Source organism: Mya arenaria, chromosome 7 (assembly GCF_026914265.1).
Source record: "Mya arenaria isolate MELC-2E11 chromosome 7, ASM2691426v1".
In the NCBI taxonomy this organism is placed as follows: domain Eukaryota; kingdom Metazoa; phylum Mollusca; class Bivalvia; order Myida; family Myidae; genus Mya; species Mya arenaria.
This window is the reverse complement of record NC_069128.1, coordinates 42,825,972-42,851,537: the sequence shown is the minus strand read 5'-3', so window position 1 is coordinate 42,851,537 and position 25,566 is coordinate 42,825,972. Positions and strand designations below refer to the sequence as shown.

The window sequence follows — 25,566 nt, the reverse complement described above, 5'->3', positions numbered from 1 at the left end:
TGTGAACATAATCGGTGATCGAATTCTGCACAATAGATTTAAAACTAATTTTAGAATTGTCCACTTTCTTTTCCCGATAAACACAGGAAAGTGGTGACGTAGATTATTGTTCTGCACGCTGGCAGGTACTTGTGAACTATGTGGCAGGTACTCGTTACTATGTAAACAGTTTAGTAGACTGGACTGACCTTTTGTTTTCCATTATTGGCGGCGGTAATTAGTAGGGATGCAAACGAATATTCGAATATTCGAATATTCGATCAAACGTTTGGTATTCGAATGGCAAAATCGGTATTCGAATATTCGAAAAAAAATGTTGAATAAATAAAATAAAAAAACCTTTGACCTACAAGGCTGCAATTGTGTATTTAGTTCTTTTGTCATGTTTTTACAATGATTGGTCCCTAATGCCAGAGGTGTGAATGTGATGACAATACACTAAACACGCGTCATATGTCATTTAGGGACATATCGCCGAGTACTATAAAAAGTCCCCGTTATTTTACAACTTGCTATTGGACAAGTGACACCAATGCCTTTGCCAATTAAGGATTTAAGGAAACGGCCTTCACACTAATGTGCTGTCTTGGTTGCAGATTAAGCTATGCAACATTGCTCAAATTGCCGTGATACTATGTATGGCATTTGCTACAATAATGCAGATGTATGTGCTGTTAACTGTTTTTCATGTTTCGATGCACTGTTCTTGCTTTGAAATGTTACTGTATAGTATAGCGTTTTAGGATATATTGCCTCTATTGATGTAGAAGAATCAAATTCATAAATGTTTCGTTTTATCATTTTACTAGTTCCGGAGTTGGTTTGGTATATAAGGTAGAGGTCTATCCCAGAACGAGACTGCTCGTCCTATGGAAAGACCCTCCATTGGCTCATTACGCCATATGATTAGGAATCCATCTAATTACACATTGTTTCACAATATGAAGGCAGCGGAATTATTCGATTTTGATTTTTGATTGTTCATAATGAATTACCGTTTTCTATATAAAAATGGGGAATTTCAGAGGCTCATATGGGGAAATCAGGGTCCGCGGCGCGTAGTTGCTACGACAAAGAAGGATCAAAATGAATTGGCTATTACTTAAGCGAATGATAATAATAGTTTAATACAACTTCGAAAAGATGTATTTTGGTTATCGAATATTCGAATATTTGATCGAAAGAATTACCGAATATTCGAATATCAATTTTGCCATTCGTTTGCATCCCTAGTAATTTGTGATAATCATATCGAGACACGGTCTGTCTCATGAAGACAAGCAAATAGATATTAAGTTTTTTTTTGCATGATGAATTCAAATCACTGATGTATTACTGATGTATTACCCTATGGGCAGAGAGAGTAATATTGGACTGTCAGTGTTGCATATATACAGTAATGATATCATTTAATGTACATTTACATGATAATTCAATTAAACTGATGCCTTAGATACGTGTATTCCATATACCATATTTTTTCCTAGCAAACACAAAGGGTTGACTAAAATATTGGAGTGAGTTTCAGGATTTGCGAGTTGAATAATTTAAGCACTCGCAAAAATTTGCTGGTATCAAAAAAAAAAAAATTCAAGCCCTGACTAATAACATTCATTTTGCAGAAAAATAATCCAATGATATAATGTTGAATTCAGGGAGTCCAGCATTGATTATAGAATTGGTGGCTGTCTTGTGTATGTTACCACACAAAAAAAACTAAACTTTTCTATTACATGTGTTTGTCTTTAGTAGAAACAGCATTGTAGTAGCCTTACACACAAACAGAATGCAACATTCAGTGGAACAACATGCCTTACCTGCCTATGCCCACTATTGATCGTAAACTTTTCTGACTGTAACCCTTACCCACGCCCAAGAACCCCGAAATACCCTGACCCTGATTTGTAACAAAGCGTTAAAGGGTAATAATCCAAGCTGTGACAGTAGGGGCTGATATGAGTCTGCAATTGTTGCAATATTTATCCGACATCTTATAAAGTATCAGATGTGACTCCCACAGTAGACTGTCACTTCAGGGTGCACCCTGCGGTCTATAGATATATTATCATTGTCTTTTAGCCACAATAATGTGTGTTAAGGGATATAAAATCCAGAAAATGTGACTTCTGGTGCAGCCCTTCTAAAATTGAATGCCTCTCTTCACTCTTTATAGTGACTGTAAAGTAAAAGCTGAGATACTCCCAGTTTACATCTATGTTTCAGCTGTTCTGTTGCAGTGATTTTTTGCAGAACTTTTTATTGTTCATTTTAAGTTTTACTTGCACAACCCAGCTGTCCTGACCAAATTATATAGTTCACCAACAGTGAACTTCAAGGCTAATCAACCTGAGGCACAAAGTTTATTTATTTTATTTAGAAGAAGAAGACCTACGGCATGACAAGTATTCTCAGTTTTGTCTGACGTCAAGACAAAGGCTTGAATACTTAAAATGATCTTAAGAGGGAGAGTTTTTGGTACAGTACACTCTCATTTCATCAGATTTAACTATGTATGGTTCATTGTTTGGCATGTCAATTTGTTCTTGAAAGAACTGTCCAATATAAATCTTTTCATGCTGATTTCAGAACAGCTGCCTATCTCTATCAGTCAAATTTCGTTCATTTTTTTTATATTTTTTTTCCAAAGAAAAACCATGATTTCTTGGCAAAAAGGTTCCCTTACCAGGATGGCCATTAGGTCATCTTCCCAAAATAGCCCAAAAGATGGGGTCTGTATTTATACACTGTGGTTAAAAAACCTGTGTCAGACTTTTTTTACAGAACTATGGTTTGTTGTTTCAATTAGTTGTCCTAAATTCTTAAGTTATGTTTCTAGTTTGATGACTCGGAGTTCCAGTCTGACCTGCCAGAAGTTGACAACCCTCCAACACTAGAGAGTATCCTGAACGAGGAGGAGACAGCGTCCGTGTTGGAGGAAGATGAAATCTCTATCCCATCTACAGTACAGGCGTTCAAGGACAGCCAGTCACAGGATACATCCTCACTGTCCAGTCATGACAGCTCACTGACTGATAAACCTACTAGGTGGGAAAAGTGGGTTGTATTTTTTAATTTTCTCCTCAGGAATATAACTTATGTAATATGATAGCATTTGTTTGTATTTTTGCATGATAATTTTAATAAATAAAAAAAACTTGTTGGCGTAAAACCTCATCCAACTGGCTTCTGCATGGCTTGAAGTGCCTGCCATCTGAATCGTTCACCCTGACTTTTTCAAATCATGATTGGAGCACTGTAAAACAACTCTAAACTTCATTCATTTATTTATTTCACTGAATACTAATTAAATTGTTTCGTTTAAGGAGGAGAGTAAGGAAACAGAAAGCCATTCATGGGTCTGTGTTGAAGTCCAGCAAACTGCAGAAAGTGGCTGCCCAGCTTCAGTCTGCTGCTGTAAGCACTTCAGTTGAATTAAATGAATTTAGCTAATTGAAATATACTAGCATGAAAATCCTGGTAGTAATTAATATTGCTTCTGTTTTTTTATGCACTGTGATAGCCTTGATGTCACCATTGGTGCAAAAACTTTAACCTCTGCAAAAACTAAAAAAACACTTGAAATGTCTGTATGAAACTTTATACACATGTTGCCACAGCATATGTATAGCAAGGCCCATACCTCTGATTTTAATAATTGTCAAAGTATGTCCCCTTTCTACCCCCCCCCCCCAAAAAAAAAACAACAACAAAAAACAACAACAAAACAACAACAAACAAACAAACAACCTATAATGTTGGCGGTAACCCAACATAACTTTCAAGATATTAATTGAAACTTGGTAAAAAGGTTGCAAGACACAAGATGCACTGGTATTGCCAGCCATATTACACTGACTTGATTAATTGTTGTATTATGCCTCTTTTGGGGGGAAGAAAAGATGAGCGTTAGCATTTCCTCCATTGCACTCTTGTTTAACAATATCAGTTACCAACAGTATATTAAAACAGCCAACACATTCAATTTTAGGCATGTTTTAGATCAATTGAAGTTTGCATGTGTATTGTTCACATGATGATGATTTGTATAATTATGAAATGCAAAGAATACTTTGGATAGACATAAGTACATGATCTATTATGCATCGTTGATTATTGTTTTGTGTTGAATTTTGTTCTATTATAGCTTGAAGATAAATGAGGAAAAAAAAAGTTTTAATATAAATGAAATTTGATGTTTTATGATAAATTGAGTTATAATTGCAGCAAATTACATGTATGTCCAAGTTAGTCCTACATGCTGTCTTTATTGACAAGATTATTTTTGTTCTTACAGGACAAAGTGGATGCTGGGATGCCAACAGCAATGGTATGACATACATTTATAAAAACTTTTGCATCATAATTAAAACATAAAAGTGGTTATCTTTTCCAAAGATTGTTTACATTTATTTTTTTGCAGGGACAAAAGAGCCAAGATATTCGCCTTGTTTTTATGCCCCCAAGGTGGGCACATTAAAATCGCACCGTCCGACCGGCTCTGTAACTTTCCCTTGTATGGACTGATTTTAAAATAACTTGCCACATGTGTTCCACATACCAAGACGACGTGTGGCGTGCAAGACTCGTGTCACTACCTCAAAGGTCAAGGTCACACTTAGTGTTTATTCACAATGGAGTGCTGCATATAAGGACATAGAGTATAGGTTGTCGTGTCCGGGCTGTAACTTTCCCTTGTATGGACAGATTTTAAAATAACTTGCCACATGTGTTCCACATACCAAGACGACGTGTCGCGTGCAAGACCCGTGTCCCTACCTCAAAGGTCAAGGTCACACTAAGTGTTTATTCACAATGGAGTGCTGCATAATATAAGGACATAGAGTATAGGTTGTCGTGTCCGGGCTGTAACTTTCTCTTGTATGGACAGATTTTCAAATTACTTGCCACATGTGTTCCACATACCAAGACGACGTGTCACGTGCAAGACCCGTGTCCCTACCTCAAAGGTCAAGGTCACACTTAGTGTTTATTCACAATGGAGTGCTGCATATAAGGACATAGAGTATAGATTGTCGTGTCCGGGCTGTAACTTTCCCTTGTATGGACAGATTTTAAAATAACTTGCCACATGTGTTCCACATACGAAGACGACGTGTTGCGTGCAAGACCCGTGTCCCTACCTCAAAGGTCAAGGTCACACTTAGTGGTTATTCACAATGGAGTGCTGCATATAAGGACATAGAGTATAGGTTGTCGTGTCCGGGCTGTAACTTCCTCTTGTAAGGACAGATTTTAAAATAACTTGCCACATGTGTTCCACATACCAAGACGACGTGTCGCGTGCAAGACCCGTGTCCCTGCCTCAAAGGTCAAGGTCACACATAGTGTTTATTCACAATGGAGTGCTGCATATAAGGACATAGAGTATAGGTTGTCGTGTCCGAGCTGTAACTTTCCCTTGTATAGACAGATTTTAAAATAACTTGCCACATGTGTTCCACATACTAAGACGACATGTCGCGTGCAAGACCCGTGTCACTACCTCAAAGGTCAAGGTCACACTTAGTGTTTATTCACAATGGAGTGCTGCATATAAGGACATAGAGTATAGGTTGTCGTGTCCTGGCTGTAACTTTCCCTTGTATGGACAGATTTTAAAATAACTTGTCACATGTGTTCCACATACCAAGACGACGTGTCGCATGCAAGACCTTTGTCCCTACCTCAAAGGTCAAGGTCACACTCAGTGTTTATTCACAATGGAGTGCTGCATATAAGGACATAGAGTATAGGTTGTCGTGTCCGGGCTGTAACTTCCTCTTGTATGGACAGATTTTAAAATAACTTGTCACATGTGTTCCACATACCAAGACGACGTGTCGCGTGCAAGACCCGTGTCCCTGCCTCAAAGGTCAAGGTCACACATAGTGTTTATTCACAATAGAGTGCTGCATATAAGGACATAGAGTAGAGGTTGTCGTGTCTGGGCTGTAACTTCCTCTTGTATGGACAGATTTTAAAATAACTTGCCACATGTGTTCCACATACCGAGACGACGTGTCGCGTGCAAGGCCCATGTCCCTACCTCTAAGGTGAAAGATACACTAAGTGTTTATTCACAAGGGAATTCTGAATATAAGGACATAACAGTGTAGATTGTCAAGTATGGGTGGTATTTTTTTATGTTCAGAGGCAATTTAAAATAACTTTCCATATGTATTTGACACGTAAAGGCAAGATCAACTTTTCATGTACTGACCTTGTTCATAGGTCAATGTCACATTCGGGGGCATTCGTCACATACTGTTACAGCTCTTGTTAAAACATTTTTTAGATAGCATGTATTAAATATTATTATTGGTACAAAGGTACAAATACAATTCCAACATGTTTGATAAAATGTTGATTGAATTATGCCCATTTATCAAAAGTTCCTATGTGTAGCATTCATTGACATGGAAGTTTATTTTTGCCGTCAACTTCAAATGAATATAACTTTTTCAGCATTATAATGATAATTCCAGGCTGTGTCCAGCTTAATAGCCATTGGAACATCTCACGGGCTTGTTCTGGTGTTTGGTAAGTAACAGTGGTTCAGCACTCAATGCAATACCTCCATGTGTGCAGAGCTTCTTCAAATTTAGAATTACAGTTGAAACTTGTTATGTCGACTTTGTTGAGACCTAGGGAAACAAGTCCAGATAACGAACATTCGACACTAACAAATTACAAAAAATATCACCAATCCCAACACATTTGAGTTTGGTTAAAGTGAAAAAATGAATTATTTGTGTCAAATTTATTTGATTCTCGTATATTGAGTACACAAAACAGATATAGAACAACAACTTCATAAACTTGTATAATGTAAGAAAACAGTACAGCACATATGACAACAACTTAAAAAAGTACATTCGTTATAACTGTTTGTTTTCTACATGCAGTATAGAGAAATATCTTCGTCACATAACTTTCAGTGTTGTCAAATTTTCCGATGATGTCATCGGTGTCCTTGTGCATTATAATGACTAGCTTGAGCAATAAATAGCTCTTAAATCAAAAACATAAACAAACAACTTTAATTATTCACATTTACCAATAAACCTCCAATTATGACAGTTTGTTATTTTGACACTCACGATAATTTAGCAACAATTGCCGCAAACCGTCATAAATATTTTCACACCTGCAGCTCGATGTACAGTTTGACATAAGAAACAAGGATAATGTATGTGTGAAATTCGACCACAGGGACTGAATTATGAGGTTGACATAGCGAAAAAGTCATTTATTAGTGTGCTTATTCAAACGTTGGTGAATATTATTACGTTTAATATGATTGTTCTTTTTTGAGATCTTTTTTAATCCTAGAGTAAAAATCATTCTCTGTTTAATTCGGCGGTTTTTAATACCAATAATTTATTGAAGAGCTTCTATGCTAAAGTTCAATTTTGGCGATTTATGGAAAATACGGCGGGCATACCTTGGCTGAAGATCCTCAAAATTGGACTCTAACTTATTTTGTGTTTGATGGTGTATTCTTCAGAAAAAAAAATCTTCATTATCATTGACCCCAACAAAAAAAAGAACACTGCCTATATGCTACTTTTTATTACTGACACTAGTTTATTTAACAAGTAAGCAAGCCTTGGTGGAAAAATAGACTGATTGATATGTATATTTTTGTTCATTTGTCAGAATCCATTCAGGGTACTAAAATTAATGAAGAGAAGATTTAAAAATCATAGATTGTCACAGGCCAACTCATATTGCAAACACTAAGTAGGGTTTAAAGTGATGTCAGGGTCCACAGCAATTGTCAGCTCAATATGGTCCCATGTCTGCTCTTACTGGTTATAACCCTTAAGCTGCTGTTGGCGATTTTAAAGGCTTTGCAAACAGCTTGGAACCAGACCAGACGCTGAGTAACTCGGCGCCTGGTCAGGTTCCAAGCTGTTTGCCACTCAGTCAATATATCCCCAAAGTTTTAAGTAAATTGAAAGAAATTTTGAATAAACCAGACAACAATTTTGAGCAGACGACAATTTACCCAGCATGCAAAGGGTTAATCTATATTATTATACCTCACTTCATTCTGAATGAATTCAAAATAATATATCTTTATGAAATTTCTTTCAGATTATGAGCAGGTGTTAAAGTGGTGTTTAGGATCCACAGCTGTAGGTGCTCAATATGGGGCTGTGTCTTCACTCAGCTTCAACAAGGACTGCACCAGGCTGCTTAGTGGATTTGCTCGGGGACAGGTATAGGGCTTACATGTAGTAAAGGCTAGAAAATTAGTTCATTTGAAGGTTCTTGTCCTGATTTAAAGGTAAAGTCAATTGTTTTCCCGAATTTTATCACATCTTGCCAAAGTGTCACTTATATTAGAGGGTGAGAAGTTGTCTTGTAGAATACCGATCTGCCTTCTAGGAAACACACTTTGGATGCATTTTTTTTTAATTTTATGTTTAACACAAATACTTTATGTTTGTTATTTTATTTGGCTGATACAAAAATCTTTAAACTTTCCAGATTACAATGTGGGATCTAAGCAATGGCAAGCTAATACGGACCATCACAGATGCCCATCCACCTGGAACTGCCGTCCTGCATATAAAGGTAACGTCATAGAGTACCAAACAGCATTTGCTGCCAATCTCAACATGTGTTGAACAAAGTCTTTTGTCTTGGAAGAAAGATTGTTTTATTCAGTAAAATGAAAATTGGTTAAAATGCATCAAACTCAAACATGTTCAATGCATGATAGAAGGGTGGCTTGGTTTTTTTTTATTAAAACAGTTTTATGTTTAAGAGTTCAATGGCTGTTAAAACCAAGGAATAAAAATATGCCTCATAATCGAGTATCCTGGCCCAAATGTCACGAAAATAAATACTTAAGTTATCTCTCAAACTCAAGGTCAACTCGTTTTCCACCTTTGTGTATGGTCTGATTCAAAAGTACTATTGATTTACTCTTAAAAAACACTTTCTCTTATGCAGTATGTTGATAAACGTCATTTCTCAATGTTTTAAAGAGCATTATTTCTAGAGCACAAAATGTACTTGAGTATAACTCAAAAATTATAATTTCGACTCAATTACAATTTTTGCTCTAGATTTATTTTTCCATAAAATATACAGAGTCAAACATGGAAAAAAAATATTCATGCTTATCTTTTAGGTGGTAAAATGTATTGAGATTTGACTTAAAGCTATTCCATATAAACATCGGGGGGGGGGGGGGGGCACTTTCAAAATATACCCACCCCACCCCCCAACCCCCCAGAAGCAAATTTATCCTTTCAGGGCCCAAATTAGCCAAAAAAGACACCCACCCATATACTATTTAAATAATTGCATTCCCCCATGGATTACGGTGTATATGTTTAACTGGAATAGTTTTTTCATGATATTGGGGCTTGATAATTGATACCTGCACAAGAGCCATGTAAACTAACTCTTTATGTCTGGATATGTTCAGTTCACAGACAGCCTTGTGTTGGCGGTATGCAGTGACAGTGGGGGATCTGTGTTTGAACTGGAGTTTAAGTAAGTACATTGATTCACAATCATACAAAACAATTAAGCAATTTAAGGCCATCCTTATCAAATGCTTGTTTGCAGGGGCATGGCCAACTTACCATGTGTCCTCACATGTTTTTTTTTAACCATTGTGTATTAAAACCCCCCAAAGCATATTGTTTTTTAGCTCGACTATTCGAAGAATAAGGAGAGCTATACTACTCACCCAAGCGTCGGCGTCGGTGTCTGCGTCACCCCTTGGTTTAGGTTTTGCGTGCAAGTTAATATCTCAGCAACTACTCGAGGTATTGCATTGAGACTTTATACAATGGTACTCAACCATCCAACCTACTAAATTAATCAAGTTAGATAACTCTAGTTTGCATTTAATGCAAAATAATTGCCCTTTATTATTCGACTTAGAAATTCTGGTTAAGGTTTTGCATGTAACCACATTTAAGTCAATATCTCAGCAAATATATCATGTATTGCATTGGAACTTTAGATATGTATTCGCAACTATATAACCTACTAAATTAATGAAGTAACGTAACACTTTTTTGAATATAATGCAAATTATGGGCCTTTATTATTTGACTTAGAAATTCTGGTTAAGGTTTTGCATGTAAGCACACATAGGTTAATATCTCAGCAACTACTGGATGTATTGCATTGAGACTTTATTAAATGGTACTCAACCATCCAATCTACTAAAATAACCAAGTAAGGTAACTCTAGTTTGCATTAAATTAAAAAAATGGCCCCTTTTTTATTCGACATAGACATTCTGGTTAAGGTTTTGCATGTAACCACTTTTATGTCAATACCTCAGTGAATACTTCATGTATTGCATTGAAACTTTACACACAGGCTCCCAACCATTTAACCTTCTTATTTAATCAAGTAAGATAACTCTATCTTTCTTATTATATAATTTTTGCCCCTTTATTATGCGACTTAGAAATTCTGGTTAAGGTCTTGTATGTAATCACACATAGGATAATATCTCAGCAACTACTTGATGTATTGCATTGAGACTTTATACAATGGTATTCAACCACCCAACCTAATTGAATAACCAAGTTAGATAACTGTTTTTTGCAAATAATGGCCCTTTATTATTACACTTAAAAATTCTGGTTAAAATTTTGCATGTAACCACATTTATGTTAATATCTCCGCACATCCTGTATTGCATTGAAATCTAATCTAACATGCATGTTTCGCCAAAACTTTTCAATCCTTACACTGAAAAGCGGCGGAATAGTCGAGCGCGCTGTCTCTGTGACAGCTCTTGTTCTTGTTTAATGTACAGTCATTACTCAATCATTTTTTTTTCTTTTCTAACCAGACCTGCAGATTTAGTAAAAATAATCTGTCAGGCTAAGGCAAAAAAAATATTCTAAGAATGGCCTAACTTATAAAACTTGAATTGCTATTCATTAAACTGTTACTGATGTTATAAGTGAAATCATAACATAAATAAGAGTTCAACTTTTGCATATAATGTATAATTGTTTGAATTGAAAATAATTTGTGTTTGTTTTTAGACGGCTTATTGGTATGAGATCCTGTGAGTCCAGATGTCTCTTTTCTGGAAGGTAAACAGTCTTGCTTATCATTATTTTAAGGCTTAAATATTACAAGAGCAAATTAAAGAGTAATTATGACTTATTTTAGAGCAGAAAATATTCTTTGAAATTATTTTTGAATGTGCTGTAGATTCAAACGAGGGATCTATTATAATAATTGTTTAGATATTAACTGATGTTTCCAATGCTGGTGTTTTTTTAATGGGCCATTTTTTCATAACCTCAATCTCACTATTAACGTAAATCTACCAGCAAATAAAAGTTCATTAATTTTTATCTTAACATTTTGTAAAGCCATGGTCTTTTTTCACTAACATCCTGAGTCTGAGTTTGTGACTTTATCTCAGAAAAGCTAAACTTTATTATTTATTTTCTTGTAAAAATGTGATTATGGGAAAAAAAATGGTGAAAAATAATGTACCTTATGTGCTAGAAGTAATTTTTTCTGCAATCATAGGCACACATCTTTTCAAAAATTAGTTATATTACAGATATTTTGAAACATTTTAGAGTTCAGTTTTGTAAGTCTACGTCTGAAACTCAGACTGAAGATGGTATGTGTAGTTAATACGGACCAAGTTCGAAATGCCTGATTTCAGTCGCGGTGAAGTAATATTTGTGTGATAGAACCTCTTCACATGAACCAGATGTTTTGAAACATTTTAGAATTTATTTTTGTAAGTCTGAGTCTGAAATTCAGACTCTAGATGGTAGTAAATACTGACTCAGTTTAAAATGCATGATTTCAGTCGCGGTGAAGTATGTGTGATAGAGCCTCTGCACATGAACCTCTCCATGACAGCAAAGGACCACCCCATGCAGGATGTCTCCATTCTCGCAATGGCTTCATTGTCAAAGGTACACAGGGATGTAATTAATACACATCATGCATACAATGTGATGCTGTTTCATGTATATGGAAATGGTGTGTATCAAAATGGGGCTGTTATATGCAGATTGTCTGAAGACTGACCATAACTCTCTCCGTCACATGTATGATACATCATTTCTGCTTTCTCTTATTTGCATGAAGGAAATATTAGTTTAGAACAGTGAAATGGCAAGGTAGTTCTAAAGCTGTATGCTAGATTGACCAATATGTGGTTGGTATAGTAATCTTTCCACTCTTAACTTATCCACTAAAGGGCAGTCACACTTTTGTAATTCAACTGAGCTGGAGTTGTGGGCCCTGATGTATGTGCTATATATCATTGTGATTCAAATTAGCCAGGTTTTAGGGCCCTGGTTTTATGTGTTATTTCTTTACCTCAGGTACTGCTGGTGACTCTAAGCCCACAACTGAAGGTTGTTTTCACCCATCCACTGAAGGGCAGTCCAAGTTGTCTGTCCATGTTAGCTTGGCAGTTTGTGGTGATTCAAGTCAGCCAGAGTTGTGGGCCCTAATTTATGTGTCATATCTTTACTTCAGGTATTACTGGTGACGCTAAGCCCACAGCTAAAGGTTGTATTCACCCATCCACTGAAGGGCAGCCCTAGTTGTCTGCCCCTGCTGGCCTGGCAATTTGTGGTGATTCAAGTCAGCCAGAGTGACAGAGTTGTAGACCCTGTCCTTGTATTTGCCAGAGAGTCAACCATTCATTTTCACCAGGTCAGTGTTTTATGGTAGTTTACCATATTAAATGCTAACAAAAAATATAAAAGGTTCAGTGAAGTGCATGTGAAATATGGACCATCTCCATGCCATGAATGTAAGTAAAGTTACATGTGTATATATGTAAAAAGTGTGATGACTCGCACAAACTGCTAAAAATGGCAATCGGATGATTTTTTTATTCCAGGTTGTATGTAGAAGTGCCCAAGACATCAAGTGCACAGGGCTACAGAAGATGACTGTGCCATACAAACTACTCAATGTTACAGTATGTTAGTGTAATCTTGTTAGTGGGGCTATATCTATATAAGCCTTTTTGTGATCGCCTTTTGTCCGGCGTGCGTCGTGCGTCGTCCGTCAACAATTTACTTAAAAGACATCTCCTCCTTAACCGCTGGGCCAATATTAATAAAATTTCATAGGGATGTTCCTTGGGTGGTCTTCTATCAAAGTTGTTCAAAGAATTCAATTCCATGCAGAACTCTGGTTGCCATGGCAACCAAAAGGAAAAACTTTAAAAATCTTCTTCTCCCAAACCACAAGGCTTAGGCCGTTGATATATGGTAGGTAGGATCACCAAATGGTCCTCTACCAAGATTGTTTAAATTATGGCCCTTGGGTCAAAATTGGCCCCGCCCCGGGGGGTCATGGGTTTTCTCTATATGTTTATAGTGAAAACTTAAAAAATCTTCTCCTCTGAACTTACTTGGCCTAGAGCTTAGATATTTGGCATGATTCATCGTCTAGTGGACCTCTACAAAGTTTGTTCAAATTATGGCCCTGGGGTCAACATTGGCCCCGCCCCGGGGGGTCATGGGTATTCTCTATATGTTTATAGTTAAAACTTCAAAATCTTCTCCTCTGAACTTACTTGGACTAGAGCTTAGATATTTGGCATGATTCATCGTCTAGTGGACCTTAACAAAGATTGTTCAAATTATGGCCTTGGGGTCAAAATTGGCCCCGCCCTGGGGGGTCATGGGTTTTCTCTATATGTTTATAGTGAAAACTTCAAAAATCTTCTCCTTTGAACTTACTTGGACTAGAGCTTAGATATTTGGCATGATTCATCGTCTAGTGGACCTCTACAAAGTTTGTTCAAATTATGGCCCTGGGGTCAACATTGGCCCCGCCCCGGGGGGTCATGGGTATTCTCTATATGTTTATAGTTAAAACTTCAAAATCTTCTCCTCTGAACTTACTTGGACTAGAGCTTAGATATTTGGCATGATTCATCGTCTAGTGGACCTTAACAAAGATTGTTCAAATTATGGCCTTGGGGTCAAAATTGGCCCCGCCCTGGGGGGTCATGGGTTTTCTCTATATGTTTATAGTGAAAACTTCAAAAATCTTCTCCTTTGAACTTACTTGGACTAGAGCTTAGATATTTGGCATGATTCATCGTCTAGTGGACCTCTACAAAGGTTGTTCAAATTATGGCCTTGGGGTCAAAATTTGCCCCGCCCCGGGGGGTCATGGGTATACTTGATATGTTTATAGTTAAAACTTCAAAAATCTTCTCCTCTTAACTTACTTGGACTAGAGCTTAGATATTTGGCATGATTCATCGTCTAGTGGACCTCTACAAAGATTGTTCAAATTATGGCCTTGGGGTCAAAATTGGCCCCGCCCCCTTGGGGGGTCATGGGTTTTCTCTATATGTTTATATTAAAAAAAATCAAAAATCTCCTCTGAACTTATGTGGCTTAGAGCTTAGATATTTGGCATGATTCATCGTCTAGTGGACCTCTACAAAGGTTGTTCAAATAATGGCCTTGGGGTCAAAATTGGCCCCGCCCCGGGGGGTTAGGGTATTCTCTATATGTTTATAGTTAAAACTTCAAAAATCTTCTCCTCTTAACTTACTTGGACTAGAGCTTAGATATTTGGCATGATTCATCGTCTAGTGGACCTCTACAAAGATTGTTCAAATTATGGCCTTGGGGTCAAAATTGGCCCCGCCCCCTTGGGGGGTCATGGGTTTTCTCTATATGTTTATAGTGAAAACTTCAAAAATCATCTCCTCTGAACTTACGTGGCTTAGAGCTTAGATATTTGGCATGATTCATCGTCTAGTGGACCTCTATTATGGCCCTGGGGTCAAAATTGGCCACGACCCGGGGCTGATGGGTTTTCTCTATATGTGTTATAGTGAAAACTGTTCAGGTTCCATATTTATTTTATTATAAGAAAACCGATAACAAACAAAGAGTATTTTAAAAACAAAACAATAAGAATATTCATTACCAAATACATGAATACACTATTACAAAGCGACATGCAAAATAGACATAAGACAATTGAAAAGATAAAGAATCTTACCAGGCAAGTCATAATTATATTTTCATCAAAGTATAAATATAATATTAATGGAACTGTCTCTTTCGAGAAGCAAGTGAAAAGTAAATTATAGTTCCCCGGGAAAGAAGAATTCAAATTTCTTTATATGTGTTAAAAGTAGTCTTGTTTTTCTCATAATTTTCTGGCAATCAAAAGTCAAAATCAGAATATCAATTTAATTAAGCTGTTGTTGTTATGTTGATTTGGCCTTCAAATACATGTGCACATGTTTCAAACGTCCTGTAAAATGTACATGTATTATGATTACCGTATTATATCATGCATAGGACGCACTTTTTTACCCCCAATTCTCGTCTTAAAAATTGCCTGCGTCCTTTCTATGCTATTAGAATTTCATCTGTTTTTTTCCAAGTCCATTTCAGGTCGAAAATATCGGACCGGGGAAGAACGCGGTAATAGTAAGTATCTGTACTGCGTCACCGAAGAGAACAACTGACATAGGTAAAATCACGCAAGTTAACACACAAAGAAATATATTGAATGTCTACTTTAAAATGATTTATTGAGAAATAAATTGAAAAAAAACATGAGTGTTTACTTTTTTATAAAAGGGACGCTACTCACAAAAACTCGATGTGAGTCAGCACTTTAACTGGATTGAGATATAACGGAAATCGGGAAAGGAGGTAAATATCAATTAATCGTTCGATATTTTACAAAACATTTTGTTGTATGTTACTGTTTTAAAAAAATGATAAATGAATGTGCATAACGCAGAGTAGCATTATTGTCACTATCAAATCTTTTCAAATGTGCGAAGGTGTGAAAAAATCCCGCTGTCTGTCATTAGAAAAACATTAATAGAACAAACTATTGCGATGGTAATACCTTATGGTTGTTTGTTTGCACTTTACCCGATGTGCCTTCCGCTGGCAAGGCTAATTACTGACACTTAATTATGCTGACATGCTTTAATCCGCACAGCGACAAGCCTTATCAAAACAATCATCAGTTTTGACAATACACAGTTTTGTTGCGATTGCAACGGTTGCAACGGTTGACTGTCATTCAGAAGGCATGTCGAGACTATTGTAACGGTTGCAACGGTTGACTGGCAGTCGGGACTATTACGGCATTTGTATAAGTCTTATAATATGCGTAAATGTTGTCAAAATGTCAAGACATATATCATTGTTGTGTACGTACGCTAAATTACCAATATACGACAATAATTATCGAAATACACAAGACAGTTACCAAAATATGCCTTATATACAATTTTTTGTTTGTTTTTTACTTCAATATATATGTTATAAATACTTGACCAACCTCAATTTTTCGGCTCCGATTTTGACATTTTTCCGCTGCGTCCTATCTTATATATTAAGGGTTTTTACCCGTTTTCTCAACTATTTTTTTGCCTGCGTCCTATCTATGCTAGCGTCCTATACATGATATAATACGGTATAACTCTTGTCACAAAATCAAAAGAACACTTTCCCTCTTGGATTTAACTTTGTATTTTTTTCTGCAGTGGATGAATACCAGAACTTTGGTTACCATAGATACCACCGAGAAGATCCATGTGATAGATGTCCGGTCTGAAGAAGAGCTCCAGGTAAATGTAACACCAGCTGAGGTCAATACTAATTTTAACTTACATTTTATGAGAGATAAGTACATATAAATTACAAAATAACACTTGTTAATTATGGTAAATATGTCTATAGTTTTGAAATAATCTTGTAATAACAATATCCAGCCCTCAGATGGAATTTGAAACACCTGAAAAAATATATCAGTTTCAATTGTACAATGGCTTATAAAGCTGCACTCTCACAGATTGAATTTTTTGGCAACTTTTTAATTTTTGTCTTTGAACGAGCTATTTTTTGCGAAAATCAATGGAAACCAGTTATATAAGACTGCTGACCAAAATTAAGACTGCAGATTTTTCTTTTGAAGTTAAAAAAAAGGGATTTTTTATGTATTTTTCTCAAACCGTAAGTAACGATTTAAGTCATAAAACATTAATTTTCGAAGGGAAATATGAAAATCTGTGATCTGATTTTTTTTTGACAGCAATCATTTATCATTGGTTTGCAGATATTTATGCAAAAGTTTGCTCTTTCCAAGACAAAAAATAAAAAAAATGGTATATCTGTGAAAGTGCAGCTTTAAAAGCAATTATTGTAATGGTTCTTAGTGTATATGTTGTATAGTATCATTCTGGTATGGCCTTGTATTGATTTTAAGATCTTATTGAATATCTGGTGTTTTTGAGTTTATGAATGGTCTCACTCGGGCAAGGGCCATTCGCCGAGTGCTGCAGTAAGATTGTTAGTCATATGAGGTTTTTGAAGCATAGTGCATGGACAAAATGAAACCCTGGTTAGAGCGACCCTTTTTACCCCATATCATGTCCCTCCTTGATGACAATTAGTATATTTTAGTGGGACAGCGGGAATCAAACCTGCAACCCATGGTATGACAATCAAGTGTGTTACCACTAGACCACCGATCTGCTACAATATACATCTGGGTGTTCACCCTTTCAGTCTTTAAGACTTTTTCAATGAAACACACACCCTACCCCAGGAAGGCACTTTAAAGTTGGATCGTACCCCTTTTGAAAAATTACTTAACTAATAAGACTACTAAAAAACAAAAAGCTTCCCCCTATGTAGGACTTCTAATATTTACCTTTGTGTGGTGGTGGTGTGTTTCAATCAAATAGCCCTTTATAGACAATACTTGAAGTTAAACTGAAGCTCCCTTTTAAATAACAAGATATTTCTGTTCATACGCACAGGTTCTCGACATGACAGATGTTCAGCTGGTATACAACACCAGTTTCTTCAAGTCTCTGGCCACTGGTGGGAATGTCAGTCAAGCTCTGGTATGTTGTTCCTTCCTTGGGCTCTCATATAGATGGATGCATGCTTATTGCACGCTGTTCAATAATGCATTCGTTACTTTTTTCACTGGCAAACAAAACCTAATTAGGGCATGAACTTGTGTGAAATGTATGAGAAATAAATTGAACAGATGGAAGGGCGGGGAAAATTACAATAGGGCGGATGAAAAAGGACAGCGGCCGAGGTCTGAAAAGTCAAGGTTAGGCCGAGCTCCTCTTCCGCTTTAGCTAAAACACTAAGTATGTTACCTGAAAAATATCTTGATTAATTAAGTTATTTGATACGTTCATTAAACGTTTGAAAATTCATTGATCTGAAGTAGTGTATTAAGTTGAAGCAGTCGTAGAAATCTGGTTTAAATTACCTCAATCCTGAAAACTCATTCAAAAACAGTTCAAACACTTTATTTTCTGTAGCAGCAAGATCAAAATGTAAACTGCTTTCTTATGTCATGCTTGTAAGTTTTGTATTATGTAATGTCATACTATGATATGTAAAATGCATACATATTGTTGAATAAATCAAAATTATTTTAAAAAAGAAAAAATCAAAGACAAAATGCAGTTTATTACTTGCATATATGTTATCTTAAATTGATAATACATTTGGTTATTACATATGTTATATATTTGCTCTATACACAGGCGTTTGCTGGGGACCATGCCTGCTACCAGACTCTAGCTAGCCACGAGAACAGACTGTTTGTACTGGGATCTAAGGCAGTCCATGTCTTCACAGTCAGAAACTGGAAAGAGGTCATACATTTTCACCTTTTCTCTTTATATTTTTAAAAAGGCACAGTATATCATTCACACCTGAAATATGTTAAAAAGATATGTTTTGATTCATTCTGCATTATTATGTGTGACTCACTTGACTTTAATGATCAAAACAGAACAGAAAATATTTGTGTGTTTACAGTTAAAAGAATAGTAGCGATATGTTAGTGCTTTCGGAATTTTTGGCCGCATAGCCATTGAATTAAAAAAACCTTTTATTAAGGCTTATGTTTTTTTGATCTGTATACAAATCATTGTTTTATTTTGTTTCGATCATTAAAGGCAAATGAGTTAAATAATAATAATGCATTAAAAGAAATTTGTTTGCATCTATCAAGAAATAATTATTCAGAAATGCCCCTTTTCATCTTGAATAAAAGCTCAGACACTTGTTGACATCAATATTATGTGCTCTTGTAAAGACCTTTAATGCCCTATCCATAAAATATCTGGTTACCTGAATAAATGAATAGACGATTCACTAGATACGCTCTAAAATGAGTTCTTCAGACAGAGAAATTTCAAAATGAGGATGAAATCATGTAAATTTCTTATTTTAAGCATAAAGTATAGGTCCCTGAAGTTTGAGTTCCAACAGAATCTTAAAATCTTGGTGATATTTTTGTAAACAAAGTTATATGTTTATTAAAAATGAGATTTATAGTATGCCCTTTATCCCAGTTAACAAGTATCTGTGTTATGTTAACATAATGTGCATCTAAAGATTACAGGCGATGATGCTGGAATGTGTTCTTTGTAATCATCAGTAATAAGATATTTTAATAAATTTCCCTTATTGTTTCAGAGGATAGATGTTCTTGTCCAGGAGCAAAAATACCAGGATGCCCTGGCGCTGGCTCTGTCCTTCTATGAAAATAAGGCTAAAGCCATTGTGGGCTTATCAGGCCCAAGTCAGAAAAAGAAGGAGATTGTTGCTGACTTGGTGAGTTTGCAGTTAATTCAGTTTATATTTAATTACCAGAGAAGATACCAGGACGCCCTGGCGTTGGCTCTGTCCTTCTATGAAAATAAGGCTAAAGCCATTATTTAATTGTCCTAGAAGATACCAGGACTCCCTAGTGCTGGCTCTGTCCCTCTATGAGAACAAGCCTAAAGCTATCGTGGGCTTATCGGACCAGAGTCAGAAAAAAAGGAGATTATGGCTGACTTGGTGACTTAATTCCTTGCTAAACATAAGGCATTATTGCTGTTTGGCAAGTTCATTCTACTAGACCAGAGACTTTTAATTGGAAATAAAAAGTATAATTTTAGATTACTTCTAAAATGATAAACTATAATAAAAAGCGCAAAGACATCATATCATATGAATCAATAGAAATGGTATTGTTTATTCATATAATGCAAAGAACTACAGCATATTTTGATCATCATTTTTTGTCTTCATTTTTCCAGATGCTGGATCTGCTGTTTGAGTATGTGGACTTGTCCATGACCCAGCTGTGCCCTGATAAAGGCAAAATTGAAGAGCTTGAAGAATACTACATGGTATTATATATTATTATACCTGACTTTGCCTTTATAAAATACCCTATACTCATCATTAGTTATTCTGTAATGTCTCATGTGATGATTTATAATACTACCTTCGCATGCATTCTAAAAATATATTCTTGCTTTCTAAAGCGCTGATAAAATATAATTCTTCTTCTTGCCCTTTGCCCATAAGTTTCTTTGAATTCATTCCTATACACCTCTGGGGCCATGATTACAAACTGTCTTAAGTCGGAGTCTAAACACAGACTTTGATTATATTATGACTTGTTATAATTTTTCCATTCGTTATACAAATATTTTTAAGGTAATTGAGCAATTTGAAATTTTAATAAAATTCATCAAATTTCATCATCAGCATTCAATTTGAAGGAAAGTTAAAATGAAATGATACAGTTTTGCCAATTGAGTCTGATTCAGAATTAAAACTGATGATATTCATGGCCCCTGGGATTATTGAGGTCTTAATTTACATAAAAAGAAATTCAAGATGCCTGTTGTTTTCATATTTATGTGTCCTATGAATATGTTGTTATTTCATTCTCAGAATATAGTGCCAGTGTGTGTGGAATACTGTCTACATCTGAACAAAATGTGAGTACATCATGACAGGAATATTTGTATAAATCTCAGTATTTAATAAGTCTGCCAAATCTCTGCAACTTGCCGAATACTTTAAACTCTTTGGTCTCAGCAATCATCGAAATTTGACTTTTGGATGAACAAGCCCGCTTGCTGTTTTCAAAATTTAAACAAGCCCTGGCCCCAATTTCTCGAAACCTCTTAAGTCTATTATAACAGGATTAAGCTTAGCGCACTATTTTTGTCTTTTAATAATTTGCGTAATATTTTTTTCTTTAAGAGTTTTTATGCTTTAGATAGAAATAAACATATTGATAATCACAATAAACCATTTTTCATTTATAAAAATGCATTTTTAGTATGTGTTTTGCCATATTGAAATAAGCTTCTTAAGCCTGTTAAGCTTAAGAAGTTTCGAGAAATTGGGGCCTGCTAAGTAAGATTAATTTTTTTAGCAAGCCGGAAAAGCAATTTACCAATAGAGGGCTTGTGAGCTTGTCCTATTTCAACCACTGTCACTGTTTAAAACTCCAAAACTTAGGTTTGTTCCAGACTGTTTTGTTGACTATAAAGCAGTCTCTTTTTCTATTTTCAATTTACAAGTTTTAATCCTTTGCATAGAATAATTTGAAAAGATGTCATTTGTGCATTATTTAAAAGATGCTTGTTTCACCATATTTTACTAAAATTTACTTAATACAAGTTCATGTGAAGTGTCTTTATAGCAGGGTTGACAATCGTCCACTTTTCAATACTCTTGCCCCAATCCAGGGACATCCTTTTTGGTCGGATCTATGAGAGGTTTAGCATGGATATGATAGCAATGGGAACGTTTCTGGAATGCTTGGAGCCATATATCCTTGATGACAGACTAAGAGTGATGCCCCCTGTCGTTATGAAAGATTTTGTAACTCACTACGAAGCCAGAAGTATGCTAGAGAGTGTGGAAGCCTGCATAGTACATATGGACGTTTCCAGTCTTGACATTCACCATGTAAGTAGAAAGCACAATTTAGGCATGTATGCTTTTTCAAAGAAACAAGGTTGAATATTTTTCCTTGGTGTTGATATCAATGTTTTTTTCTATCCAAAAAACAAAACAGAGTCACATGAAAGTCACATGCAACTTCGTACCTATGTTACCTGCACTTATACAGATATGTGTGGACCAAATCTTTTATGACTTTTGGTCAACTTAGATAATCAGAGGAGGTTTGGCTGATCTGGTTAAACTACAAGGGAATGCTTACGCATACAACACCACTGGAGTCCTAACCTATAAATATCATCTATTATAGGTGGTTCACCTGTGTTGGAGCCATGGTCTGTATGATGCCATCCTGTATGTGTACAACAAGGGAATGTTTGACTATACTACACCTCTGGAAGAGCTTCTGTCTACATTGAAGGCAGCTGTGGACACTGGCAAACAGCTATCAGGTTAGCATTTTTTTCATCTCATGGCCAGTGGGGCCATCTTTTTGACAAGCTTATCTTATAATCAATATTTCGAGTCCTTTCCTTGTATGAGATTTATAGGCAAATTGCTCCAGGCTTAATTTAATTGTAACCTTATGTTGGTGATTGTAACTTTCTACTGATGGTTATTGTAATTATTTCAGACCAGCAGATTAGATTAGGTAACAAGCTTCTGGTGTATGTCAGCTGCTGCCTGGCTGGCAGGGCGTACCCACTTGGAGATATTCCAGAAGAACATGAAGCCAGGGTCAAACAAGATGTGAGTGCTGGTTCTTAGTTTAGTATATACAGATTTCTTTTAGCTCAATTGTGATGAAAGCTGATCACTGAATCACTCACGGTAAAAACCAGTACTGGTGTCCATTTTGAGGAAGTACCCCTGGTGGGAATTGAACCCACAACGTCTTGGGTGAGAGGTGGACACCTATATCACTAGACCTCCTCACCCTTCTTCACATTGGCCTAGCAGCAGTTGATATCCTCCTAGTGATTTTATACCTTCACAAAGTGAAGAAGGGACTACAAAGAATCATGCGCATTGTCACATCCATCCACTTTTGTGTGCTGTCAGGAAATAATATGGCTTAAGTAACCACCATAAGATGATGATATGTCGCCCCAAAAATTTTGGCCACTAGGTTCAAGGTCAATGTCATTTTTGCTATTAAAGCCTTACAGTTGATAGTAGTTTGTGATTGGTCCATAACTTTGTCATTTTGGGTGGGATTTGGAAATAATTTTGATTTAGTGACTAGAATTAAATGACAGTGTCTTGTCACCACGCCCATGTCCCTAGCTTCAACATGAAGGTCACTGCATGCCTCTGAACATTGTCAGTATTGCTATATGTGCCTTACTGATGATATTGGTTTTTGTCTGGACCATAACTGCCAAGCATGGATGTATTCTAAACTAATTTGGCATAAGCGACCACAGTAAAAAGACTTCACCTGTGTTCTCAACCTCAAGGTCTTGTGGCAAATAAGAATGTTTCCTTTATATGATCTTTAAACATATATTATGATTTTCATTTCAATATTTGCCTGTGTTGAGCAATGTCGATGTGGCATGTGGGGGTAGTTATCACTCCTGTGATAGCTCTAGCTGCTCTTTGGTCTCTTTCAATAAAGATCATCTTAGTCATGAAGCGAAATGATCTGGGTGTCATATTTATAATTTGCTGTATATTTTATGAATAATTTGCTGTATATTTTTATGAATTGAACATTTACCATTATAAAAGTAGTTAACTAAGGAAATGATAGAAATCAATTTCTTGCCATCTGTGACATCTCTACAGATTTAAGATTGAGTCATATGTGATTAACATCATTAAATAAGATGGGGCCATGTAAGGGCTAATCCAGTAAAACATATAACCCCCCGGGGGGGGGGGGGGCAATTATTTAAATAGTATATGGGTGGGTGTCTTTTTTGGCTATTTTGGACCTAAAAAGGGTTAATATGTATATCTGTAGGCGGTTGGCATAATTTCAAAATGCCTTCCCCCCAGGGATAATATGTTTAAATAGGTTAGCCCTTAGTTAAGTTAGCTGTTAATAGATTAATATTGATGTTACATCCTTTGTAGACTTTTAAACATTGCAATGCCAGCTTTTACATGTATTATGTATTTTAGAATTCAGTACTCAATTGTTTAATAATCTAGTTTCATGGTTAGTTCACCGAGATTCATGGAAGTATGTTATTTCCCATATGATATTTTTAGAATCTATCTATTAGGATCTGTTTCCAATGATCTAGTATTTCATATTTTTTACATGTATACACAATTTATATCAAACATAATTATGCCTTTAGATTTTTAGAGAAAGTTAACAATTTGGCACTTAACATTGTCCTATTGTTAAGTTTAAGATGGTTGATACAGTATTGAATTAATATATTGATGTTACCTCCAACTAGACAATGCCAGCTGTTACATGAATATTTTATTTAGATTCAGAACTCCATTGTTTAAAATTGTAGTTTCATTGTTAGGTGACTTGATTTATAAAAGTCTGCTATTTTTTCCCATATGATATTTTTTAGAATCTAGATCTACAGTTAGGTCCCCTTGACTAGAGCTCGCTAAAATCGATTTCCTCGTTGGCTCAAACAGGATGTGAAGGACTGATTTCTTTCGTATTTAAGTTCAGTACTCCAATGTTTGATGATATAGTTTCATTGATAGGAGACCTGATTCATTTAAGTGAACTTTGTTTTTCCTCTATGATATTTTTAGAATATTTTGACACTTAACACCTGCTCTTGAGATTGAAATTGCTTAAACTATACTGAAGTTAATTTGTTTCCACATACAGGTGTTTTCAAGCCTGACATGTCGGCATACCAAGGCAAAGCCTGCAGATGAGCTGGAGTTTCCATATCTACGCACTCTGCTGGTTTTTGACACTAGAGAATTTCTGAATGTCCTTGCACTGGTTAGTAAAACTATACATTGCTATCTTCATGTTACTTCAATAACTGCTAATAGTTGTTATAAATCACACTGTAATCTATTTCCTTGGTGAAAAGTGGTGTAAGTGTAAAATATGAAGGGTCATGGGAGAGTGTGTATTGTCACCTTAGAGCAAGAACTCAATAATTGCATATATCATGCCTCCAACACGAATGACCAAGGCCATTGGTCCAGGAATAATCACACGGTAAGTCCGTATTTTTTCATATTTGGTCATCAATCTTTATATCGCACCAAAATGACACCATTCTATATCTTGATTCCGTTGAAGAAATGAAACATTTCGCTCTCACCCAATATGGTTACATTTGCCCTGTATATACCACATTTGTTCACTTACTAACCTTGTAACTTATAATATGAAGAGAAGTAGATATTGAGTTATTTCATGAAGATGATGAATTTTGTACAATTAGCACAATTGTGGTTGTATTTCATTTTAAGCTTGTCTGTTTTTCAAAGAAAAAAGGCGGGTTTACTGTCAAAGCCATGATGTTGCAGTTGTTCAAATGAAACTTGGTACACATGTTGACATACATTATGAGTATGTAAAGTCCCATAACTCTGAATCTAATTATTGTCCAGTTAGGCCCCTTGTTCATCTGCAAAAAAACATGATAAACATTGGAGTTCCCTCCCTTGCACTCTTGGTTTTTTATATTGAAATGTTGGTGTATTTTTTCCAGGCTTTTGAAGAGGAAGAGTTCAACACATCAGAAGGGTAAGTCATATTTTCATGCAAGTGTTCAAAGCAATAAAAACTCATAATGGTATTGAAATTTTAATTTTTAACTTCAAATTTCATTTTGTCAGGTTAATCACA

The 25,566-nt window shown here is 35.8% G+C and overlaps 1 protein-coding gene across 3 annotated transcripts in view; it reads left to right on the top strand.

Moving 5' to 3' along the window:
* The window catches only part of LOC128240714 (vacuolar protein sorting-associated protein 8 homolog), a 53,184-nt gene that overhangs the window by 12,061 nt on the left and 15,557 nt on the right, over positions 1–25,566 (top strand). For 2 of the 3 annotated variants that reach the window (XM_052957483.1, XM_052957482.1), the window contains exons 2-23: positions 2,837–3,054; positions 3,324–3,414; positions 4,295–4,327; positions 6,486–6,540; positions 8,101–8,225; positions 8,497–8,583; positions 9,446–9,513; positions 11,037–11,087; positions 11,828–11,936; positions 12,508–12,687; positions 12,878–12,958; positions 16,526–16,609; positions 17,804–17,890; positions 18,554–18,664; positions 19,494–19,631; positions 20,102–20,194; positions 20,748–20,794; positions 21,554–21,776; positions 22,081–22,222; positions 22,405–22,520; positions 24,586–24,705; positions 25,430–25,464. In XM_052957483.1, the coding sequence (XP_052813443.1) occupies positions 2,837–3,054; positions 3,324–3,414; positions 4,295–4,327; positions 6,486–6,540; positions 8,101–8,225; positions 8,497–8,583; positions 9,446–9,513; positions 11,037–11,087; positions 11,828–11,936; positions 12,508–12,687; positions 12,878–12,958; positions 16,526–16,609; positions 17,804–17,890; positions 18,554–18,664; positions 19,494–19,631; positions 20,102–20,194; positions 20,748–20,794; positions 21,554–21,776; positions 22,081–22,222; positions 22,405–22,520; positions 24,586–24,705; positions 25,430–25,464 (2,294 nt within the window). The remainder of the gene's footprint in view (positions 1–2,836; positions 3,055–3,323; positions 3,415–4,294; positions 4,328–6,485; positions 6,541–8,100; positions 8,226–8,496; positions 8,584–9,445; positions 9,514–11,036; positions 11,088–11,827; positions 11,937–12,507; positions 12,688–12,877; positions 12,959–16,525; positions 16,610–17,803; positions 17,891–18,553; positions 18,665–19,493; positions 19,632–20,101; positions 20,195–20,747; positions 20,795–21,553; positions 21,777–22,080; positions 22,223–22,404; positions 22,521–24,585; positions 24,706–25,429; positions 25,465–25,566) is intronic. The other variant, XM_052957484.1, reaches the window with a different exon arrangement.